At 39.0% G+C, this 10,024-nt stretch overlaps 1 protein-coding gene across 4 annotated transcripts; it reads right to left on the bottom strand.

Moving 5' to 3' along the window:
- Positions 1 to 4,592: 4,592 nt before the first annotated feature.
- Positions 4,593 to 8,698, bottom strand: LOC102396051 (basic proline-rich protein). 4 transcript variants are annotated; one of them, XR_006550386.1, is made up of 5 exons: positions 8,552 to 8,698; positions 7,634 to 7,669; positions 6,794 to 6,908; positions 6,394 to 6,689; positions 4,593 to 4,680 (listed from the first exon to the last, which is right to left on the bottom strand). XR_006550386.1 is itself a non-coding variant. In XM_006076434.3 (4 exons), exons 1-3 carry the CDS (start codon positions 8,613 to 8,615, stop codon positions 6,412 to 6,414), a joined length of 378 nt encoding a protein of 125 aa, XP_006076496.2. In that variant the 5' UTR covers positions 8,616 to 8,695; the 3' UTR covers positions 4,593 to 4,680; positions 6,394 to 6,411. The 4 variants fall into 4 exon arrangements, 2 of the variants coding, with proteins under 2 accessions (XP_006076496.2, XP_006076498.2); XR_006550385.1 differs by having other exon boundaries at positions 6,824 to 6,908; positions 8,552 to 8,696; XM_006076434.3 differs by lacking the exon at positions 6,794 to 6,908 and having other exon boundaries at positions 8,552 to 8,695.
- Positions 8,699 to 10,024: the final 1,326 nt, after the last annotated feature.

The raw sequence follows: 10,024 nt of genomic DNA, 5'->3' as shown, positions 1-10,024 counted from the left end.
GACAATAAAATCATACTCAGCATTCATTAGCAGTATTAGAGTGAGTAGACTTGGAGTTAGGATGAATCTGGCTCTGAAGGAATGTTCCTGAGATCCCCTCTTTCTAGTGCATAAGAGATTTTCATGAATAGGCTCCTTTCCATCCTAGATAGATTCTCATTCTATGTGATTTAAAGGTAGGGGAGCCCTTGATGGAATCCAAACATTATTTTCTTCACTTGATGTCAACAACCTCAATGTCAGTTTTTTTTTCTTGTTTAATTAATCAATTATTTTTAATTTGGAGGCTAATTACAATATTATAGTGCTTTTTGCCATACATACATGATTGAGCCATGGATGTATATGTGTCCCCTATCCTGAACACCCCTCCCACCTCCCTCCCCATCCCATCACTGAGGGTCATCTCAGTGCACTGGCCCTGAGCTCCCTTTCTGATGCATCGAACCTGGACTCATGATCTGTTTCATGTATGGTAATATACATGTCTCAATGCTATTCTTTCAAATCATCCCACCCTCACCTTCTCCCACAGAGTCCAACAGTCTGTTCTTTATATCTCTGTCTCTTTTGCTGTCTTGCATATAGGGTCATTGTTACCATCTTTCTAAATTCCACGTGTATGTGATAATATACTGTATTAGTGTTATATTTTCTGACTTCCTTCACTCTGTATAATAGGTTCCAGTTTCATCAACCTCATTAGAACTGATTCAAATGTGTTCTTTTTAATAGCTGAGTAATATTCCATTGTGTATATGTACCACAGCTTTCTTATCTATTCGTCTGCTGATGGATGTCTAGGCTGCTTCCATGTCCTAACTATTGTAAACAGTGCTGCGATGAACACTGGGGCACGTGTGTCTCTTTCAATTGTGGTTTCATCTGTGTGTATGCCCAGCAGTGGAATTGCTGGGTATATGGCAGTTCTATTTCCAGTTTTTTAAATATAATTGGAGGTTAATTACTTTACAATATTGTATTGGTTTTGCCATACATCAACATGAATCCGCCACGGGTGTACATGTGTTCCCCATCCTGAACCCCCCCCTCCCACTCCCTCCCCGTACCATCCCTCTGTGTCATCCCAGTGCACCAGCCCCAAGCATCCTGTATCCTGCATCAAACCTGGACTGGCGATTCATTTCATATATGATATTATACATGTTTCAATGCCATTCTCCCAAATCATCCCACCCTCTCCCTCTCCCACAGAGTCCAAAAGACTGTTCTATACATCTGTGTCTCTTTTGCTGTCTCGCATACAGGGTTATTGTTACTATGTTTCTAAATTCCATATATATGCATTAGTATACTGTATTGGTGTTTTTCTTTCTGGCTTACTTCACTCTGTATAATAGGCTTCAATTTCATCCACCTCATTAGAACTGATTCAAATGTATTCTTTTTAATGGCTGAGTAATACTCCATTGTGTATATGTACCACAGCTTTCTTATCCATTCGTCTGCTGATGGACATCTAGGTTGCTTCCATGTCCTGGCTGTTATAAACAGTGCTGTGATGAACATTGGGGTACATGTGTCTCTTTCAATTCTGGTTTCCTCGGTGTGTATGTCCAGCAGTGGGATTGCTGGGTCATAAGGCAGTTCTATTTCCAGTTTTTTAAGGAATCTCCACACTGTTCTCCATAGTGGCTGTACTAGTTTGCATTCCCACCAACAGTGTAAGAGGGTTCCCTTTTCTCCGTATCCTCTCCTGCATTAATTGTTTGTAGACTTTTGGATAGCAGCCATTCTAACTGGCGGAAAATGGTACCTCATTGTGGTTTTGATTTGCATTTCTCTGATTATGAGTGATGTTGAGTATCTTTCCACGTGTTTGATAGCCATCTGTATATCTTCTTTGGAGAAATGTCTGTTTAATTCTTTAGGCCATTTTTTGATTGAGTTATTTATTTTTCTGGTATTGAGCTGCATAAGCTGCTTGTATATTTTTGAGATTAATTCTGTGTCAGTTGCTTCATTTGCTATTATTTTCTCCCATTCTGAAGGTTGTCTTTTCATCTTGCTTATAGTTTTCTTCATTGTGCAAAAGCTTTTAAGTTTAATTAATTCCCATTTGTTGATTTTTCTTTTATTTCCATTACTCTGTGAGGTGTGTCATAGAGGGTCCTGCTTTGATTTATGTCAGAGAGTGTTCTGCCTGTGTTTTACTCTAGGAGATTAATAGTTTCTGGTTTTACATTTAGATCTTTAATCCATTTTGAGTTTAATTTTTGTGTATAGTGTTAGAAAGTGTTCTAGTTTCATTCTTTTACAAGTGGTTGACCAGTTTTCCCAGCACCACTTGTTAAAGAGATTGTCTTTTCTCCATTGTATATTCTTGCCTCCTTTGTCAAAGATAAGGTGTCCATAGGTGTGTGGATTTATCTCTAGACTTTCTATTTTGCTCCATTGATCTATGTTTCTTTCTTTGTGTCAGTACCATACTGTCTTGATGACTGTAGCTTTGTAGCAGAGCCTGAAGTCAGGCAGGTTGATTCCTCCAGTTCCATTCTTCTTTTCAAGATGGCTTTGGCTATTCAAGATTTTTTTTGTATTTTCATACAAATTGTGAAATTATTTGTTATAGCTCTGTGAAAAATACCATTGGTAGCTTGATTTATGTTGCATTGAATCTATAGATTGCTTTGGGCAGTATACTCATTTTCACTATACTGATTCTTCCAATCCATGAACATGGAATATTTCTCCATCTATTTGTGTCCTCTTTGATTTCTCTCACCAGTGTTTTATAGTTTTCTATATATAGGTCTTTTGTTTCTTTAGGTAGACATATTTCTAAGTATTTCATTCTTTTCATTGCAATGGTGAATGGAATTGTTTCCTTAATTTCTCTTTCTCTTTTCTCCTTGTTAGTGTATAGGAATACATGGGATTTCTCTGTGCTAATTTTATATCCTACAACTTTATTATATTCATTGATTAGCTGTAGTAATTTTCCAATGGTGTCTTTAGGGTTTTCTATGTAGAGGATCATGTAATCTGCAATCATTGAGAGTTTTAGTTCTTCTTTTCCAATCTGGATTCCTTTTATTTCCTTTTCTTCTCTGATTGCTGTGGCTAAAACTTCCAAGACTATGTTGAGTGGAAGTGGTGAGAGTTGTCACCCTTGTCTTGTTCCTGACTTTAGGGGAAATGCTTTCAATTTTTTACTACTAAGGATAATGTTTGATGTGGGTTTATCATATATGGCTTTTATTATGTTGAGGTATGCTTTTTCCATGCCTGCTTTCTGGAGGGTTTTTCTTTTTTAATCATAAATGGATGTTGAATTTTGTCAAAGGCTCTCTCTGCATCTATTGAGATAATTCTTTTTAAATATTGATTTTGTTATGCTCATGGTAAGATTGTCTTTTAACCCAATAATATTTTCCAACTTTGTAAGAAATGGAAGTGAGTGGAAGTTATCAATGTACCATGACAGAATCAGTATCAGAAATGGTATCACTTAGATGAAAAGACACCAGAACGTGCTACCAAAAACCAAAGAATTTTTCATGTTTTTTTGAATTTGCAAGAGGCATTGTCAGAAAATATTGTAATTTGATCTGACAAAGCAATCTGAACAGTTTAATTTGGGGAATACTTAATTTCTTACAATTTCACATGTACTAGCTTTCCCTATAATAATTATTAGAAGTGGTGAAGGCAATCTTTGTTAGTGTTTAAAAAGAATATTCATTTTTATTTGGCTGTGCTATGTCTTAGTTGCAATATGGGTATCTATAGTTGCAGTATGGGATCTAGTTTTCTAATCAGAGATCAAACCCAACACTGGGAGGGTAGAGTTTTAGCCACTGGGCCACCAGGAAAGTCTCTCTGCTAGTTTTTTAAGTATGATATTTGGTGCTCTTTGTATCCTAGGTAGGTATTAATATAATCCTCATTATATGGATAGGGAAACTAAGGTTCTGAGAGTTGAAGTAGTTTGCTTTTAAAGTCCAGAGCTAACAAAAAGAGATCGGATTAAATTCATGTCTGAAGAACACCAAATTTTCCTTGCTTTTTAGAAACAACATGCCTGCTCATTATGAAATTGACTCACATTTTGTCATAGAAAGGTGGAGGATCTAGAAAGAAAACAGAGATGATTTAAAAGTGGTGGTGGGGGGCACATGGTAATGGGATTGAGGGAATAGGGACCTAGAATCACATATATTTTACTCGAAACCAGGATCAATTCTTTTGGAAATTTTAAGGATTCCCTCAGCTTGTGCCACTTCTTCACATTTGCAATATTTTCTTTATTTCCATAAAATTACTAGAAAGGTGTGAAAATAATAAAAACATTGCTTTAGTGCTATAGAAACCAAGGAAGGACAGGAAAGGTACCTGGCTTCTGAAAAAGGTGTCAGGTGGAAGGGAGAGGCAACAGGAGGTAGAAAGGAGATACACATTCCAGTCCCCATGCAAAGAACACAGGGAAAATGTCTTCTAAGAAGGGAGTCCCTGGAGGAAGGCTGCTGGAAGCATCAGTGAGAACAGGTCTTGGATATTCCTAGGTTGGGTTCATGGCCCTCAAATTTCAGACTCACAAACACCCAGAATGAGATGTGACAATTAAAAACTGGATGCTGATTATTTTATTGGTAAATTGAAGACAGACTGCCTTCTTCCAATGGCTTTCTGAAGGATTGGTATCTTCATACTCATATTCTGAAAAGCAAAAAAGGAGGTTCACACAAGGTGGGCAGGTGGTTTCTTTTTTTTTTTTTTTTTTTTATTTTTTATTTTTTTTTTTTTAATTTTATTTTATTTTTAAACTTTACATAACTGTATTAGATTTGCCAAATATCAAAATTAATCCGCCACAGGTATACATGTGTTCCCCATCCTGAACCCTCCTCCCTCCTCCCTCCCCATTCCATCCCTCTGGGTCGTCCCAGTGCACCAGCCCCAAGCATCCAGTATCGTGCATCGAACCTGGACTGGCGACTCATTTCATACATGATATTTTACATGTTTCAATGCCATTCTCCCCAATCTTCCCACCCTCTCCCTCTCCCACAGAGTCCATAAGACTGTTCAATACATCAGTGGTTTCTAATCCTTGCAGATAATAGTGAAGGGAAGTAGCTAAGAGTCCACATTTCTCCTTTTCCTCTTCCCTCTCCTGTTTCCTTCAAAATTTCTTTCAATTTGTCATTTTTATGCACCTTATAGATAATATGCTCTAAACTGTTACTTGCAATATAAAAGGTTGTTCTTAGGTTGTTTATCCTTTGGTTGCTATTTAAAGTGTTAAAATATATACTTAAAAAGATAGTTACTGCAACCAGTTTTTAACTAGTGAAAAACTGAAACTGGACTAAATGTTCATTGATACAGTATTGGTTAAAGAAATCATGGCACAGCCAGACAATAGAATAGCAGAAATTAAAAAGTACATGAAATGCAGGTTAAACAGACCCATATAGCTCTATGAACTGTTTATAATATTCTTTCTTTTAATATAAATTTATTTATTTTAATTGGAGGCTAATCACTTTACAATATTGTATTGGTTTTGCCATACATCAGCATGAATCTGCCATGGGTGTACACGTGTTCCCCATCCTGAATCCCCCTCCCACCTCCCTCCCCATACCATCCCTCTGGGTCATCCCAGTGCACTGGCCCCAAGCATCCTATATCTTAAGAAGTATGTAATTTGAAATGAGCAACCTATAAATTTTCCATAAAGTATGACATCATTTGTGGATAAACATAAATTTATTTTAAAAAGGTGTGTTTCCAGTTGATGTTCAAGAATTAATTGTGGTGGCCTTTGGGGAAGGAAGTGGGAAGGTAGAATGTGGATGCCTTTTTAGCCTCATACCTTTCTGTTCAGTTTTTTTTTTTTAAATATAAATTTATTTATTTTAATTGGAGGTTAATTACTTTACAATATTGTATTGGTTTTGTTCAGTTATTTTATAACCTTGATCATACACTAATTCAAAAGAAAATATTTTAGCTAGATAAATTTAGCAACCTAAAATTAAAGTATCATTTAGTAGGGACACTGGACCTGAGAGGCCTAGTCAGGTGGAAACTTGAGAGAAGAGGTCATTGAGCTGGAGGAGGAGGAGAGAAAAGGACAAGGGAGAACATGGTGTACTTCGTCATCACCAGCCCACTTTAGTACAGGTGGTCATTGGGGAAAAAGCGATTTATGGTCCTTGTTTCTCAAAATTTCAATCTCCATGGATAGCTTGTAATAATTATAAGGTTTTGTTACCTTACTTCAAACTATCTGAATAGACACCTTTAGAACTTGTGTCCAGGACTATGCGATTTTCACATATTTTCTGTTGATTCAGTGACTCACTAAGATGGGATACCTGTAGGGATTAGGGGCCTTTGATGGAGAGGGAGCTGGAGTCATACCTGTCAATGACTTTCAGATTACTTGGATGGTGCCTCTTTGTCTGGACTCTGCTCAGGTTCCTCCTCTGGTGGCGGTGTCCCTGGTGGTGGTGTCCCTGGTGGAGGTGGCCCTGGTGGAGGTGGCCCTGGTAGAGGTACCTCATCTTCATTTCCATCATTAGGAGGGGGACTAGGTGGTGGTTCTCCAGGTCCTCCAGGTGGTGGTCCTCCGGGTCCTCCAGGAGATGGTCCTCCGGGTCCATCAGGAGGTGGTTTGGGAAAATCCTCGTCTGAGCTTGAGTCTGAGTTGGTTCCATCTGAAAGGTATGGCACAAAGAGAGAGGAACCAGGTGATGGAAAGCTCCCCTCTCCTTTTTATCTCTGACAAACTTTTTGGACAGTCCCTGCCTCCAGAACCCACCTCTCAACTACCAGCTTCGTTCCTACTCACGTCTTTTTGCAGTACTCCTGTTTACCCACATACTAGTGATACTGAGTCTTCGTTCTTTGCTCTTGAGAAAAAGAGTGTCTTCAATCTGGCAAAAAAAGAAGGTGCTGGATATCTTAGAATTGCCAGAGGATGTCTCCAAGGACAGAAGAAAAGCAAAGGGATTAATCTTGTCAGTTATGCTTTCAGTTATATTTTAGGTCCTGACAAAACCTGCCAAATGTGACTCCAAGTCTGGCCTATGGAGAGTGTATATGGAACCCTCTGGCTCTAAAACCAGGTGTATCAATACTAGGGGAGAGAGAGAGAGAGAGAGAGAGAGAGAGAGAACACATGATAGCCCACACAGGGGTCACTAAATAATTGCAAATTTTAATAGGTACTGTGACACAGCTGAGCAGAAAAGCACAAGAAAAATGAACCAGACCTAGCTTCTTTGCATTTTTTCTAAACCACACATTTAAAGAGAAGAATACTGAGGAAGAAGGAAACAGTCAGTAGAGGGGTTGGCTCTCAGTAGGCTGCAGGACTCAGAATTGTGACTCCTTCCCTTTGTTGTCTTCTTTCAACAATCATTTCTGGCCTGAGGGGACAGGCAGCATAGCCAGTGTCGTCCAGGCTAGACACCATGTTATTCATGTTAGAGGGTTGCTCGTGGTCCCCAAGACCAAGGTTAGAAAGGACTGCCTTTATCTTTAGTGTTTCTATCACTGATTATAACTCTTCAAAAAGAATGATGATAACAGGACACCAGAGAACTGAAAAGTTGCTAATGAAATAAAGAAAGATGATGGAGGATTAATTGAGACTTACCTAAAATGGTGCTCAGAGACTCTTCACTGCTGCTTTCTAGGAAAAGAAGCATAAGATGAGCCTATATCCTGCAGGGCTCACAATGTTCTACAGGAAAAGGGCACACTTTGTATATACTCTAAGATATTATAGCTTTTCAACTACCATCTGTGATGCCATTGCAAACGAAAATATGAAGGCATGGCAAGGTTGTTTCTGTGCTGAGGATCAACCACAAACTCAAAAGAGAAGAGGCCTTTTCATCCTTCCTAGTATCTCTCAAACCCTAATGCTAATTTAGGTTAAGAGCTGGAATATTTCAGTGTTTTGTTTTAGTGTCCTTCTGCCCTCTTAATTCATGAAGTACTTTACTTATATTAACATGGTTTCTCAAGGTAAAAGGACCAGGAATAAACATGTGGATATAATCTTGTCCATATTGGGCACAACATTCTGAAATATTAACCATGGGTGGAGTAGAATGAGACCACTGTGCCCTGGAATTTCCATATCTCTACGTAGACACAGAGAGATTTATTACTCTCATCTCTGTCTCCAAAATAGCTCTGAATGGGCTTCACCTCCTCCATCTATCTGGCATCCCCTCACAAGGCCACCTTCATCCACTGCCTACTTTGATTATTGTAGCATCATCATGAGGGAACTTGTCTGTTCCAGTCTTGCCTTTTTGTAGCACACCCTTCATAGCACAGAGATAAGTCTTAATTTGTCATTCCTCTGCTTAAAAATTCTGTGCTGGTTTCCAGTGGTACTAAGTTTGAGGCCTTCACATCGTAGAGGAGATGAAGGGCCTTCCTCTTGTCTTAAGTACCCTGCAGCCACATCTTTCATTTATGTCTCTTCTTTACAAGCTTCCTCACTGCAGTGTGATCCTCCAAGCCCCAAGCAGAGTCTCAGCACCCTCTCCCTTATTCTTACCAGAAACTGGGTCTTGAGCTGAGCTCAGGGCCAGCAAGGCCACTGAGAGCAGGATCAGCAGCATCTTGGAAGAAGCTCTGGATTTGCTCTCAAGTCTGTGCTGGGAGAAGCCAGGCAGGTTCCTTTATAAAGGGGACCAAAACAATGGTGTCTTTGAGTGCTATAAGGGGCAGATCTTGTCACCGGATAGACACAGTTGTAGTTGGAACTTATCCCAGCAGGATGGAGCGGATACAATGCTATCAGTGTGTCCTTTCTAAAAGGTACAACATGTGATATGGGCAAAGCCTTTGAGGGAGAATGTCCAAGCATTCAGCACAGATATAGAACTGCTCTGTCATCTTTTGATTTTCAGTCCTTTTGGTGAATTTATTTCTTTGTCCTTCCAAGTGTCATTTGTGTGTGTTTTGGCTGTGATCTCTGGCTTTTATATGGCCCAAACTCCATCTTTCATATTTGTTTTCCTATGTATATGATACATTGCAAAACATTTTGTTGATGGAGATAATTTTGGTTTATTTATGAAATATATGTGGATAAATAACATCCTCGGGTACACATTGATGACAGAAGGCTGACCCTCAGCCTGTTCAGGCCACCAGAAATCACCAGGATATATCTGGTCTCTGATAGGAAAGTATTGGAATTGTCCAACAAGGTAATCTAAGACATTCTATTCTTATCAATATCTTAGGACTTACAATAGTTAGTAAAAGCAAAGGTAGACACAAAATCTACAACAGGACTTGTAGGATTGAAGGAAATGAATATACATCTCCTTGAATGGAGCATGTTATTCTATATCTCTGCTGCTGCTGCTGCTGCTGCTGCTAGGTTGCTTCAGTCATGTCCGACTCTGTGCGACCTCATAGACGGCAGCCCACCGGGCTCCCCTGTCCCTGGGATTCTCCAGGCAAGAACACTGGAGTGGGTTGCCATTTCCTTCTCCAATTCATGAAAGTGAAAAGTGAAAGGGAAGTCGCTCAGTCGTGTCCGACTCTTAGCGACCCCATGGACTGCAGCCTACCAGGCTCCTCCGTCCATGGATTTTCCAGGCAAGAGTACTGGAGTGGGGTGCCATTGCCTTCTCCATTCTATATCTCTAGGACTTCTATTTTCTATATTCTTTGTGAGATTCTTTTTGGCTTATTTCTGTGATGAAATATTTTTAACCTCCCTGTCTTCCACTGATAATTTAATAGCCACACTTATGAACTCCCAAAAGACGGTCTTATATTCCTTTCAAATCTTCAGTTTCATTGCCTCTATCTTACATTTTTCAGTTAGTTTCCATGTTAGAAAATGTTTTCTCTGATTATTTTTAAACACAGGGAATTTTGTCTAGAATATTCTGACACTCATTCTCCTCACCATCTACATAAAACTTATTTGTTGATATTTTCTCTCCTTAATCCATCTGTTGTATATAACTTTTATTTGTAGCTTATTTTTTGTTATGCATTTTGGAGGATT

The sequence above is a fragment of the Bubalus bubalis genome, chromosome 4, assembly GCF_019923935.1.
Source record: "Bubalus bubalis isolate 160015118507 breed Murrah chromosome 4, NDDB_SH_1, whole genome shotgun sequence".
NCBI classification, from domain to species: domain Eukaryota; kingdom Metazoa; phylum Chordata; class Mammalia; order Artiodactyla; family Bovidae; genus Bubalus; species Bubalus bubalis.
Note: the sequence above shows the minus strand (reverse complement) of the source record. Positions and strands in the feature narration are given on the sequence as shown.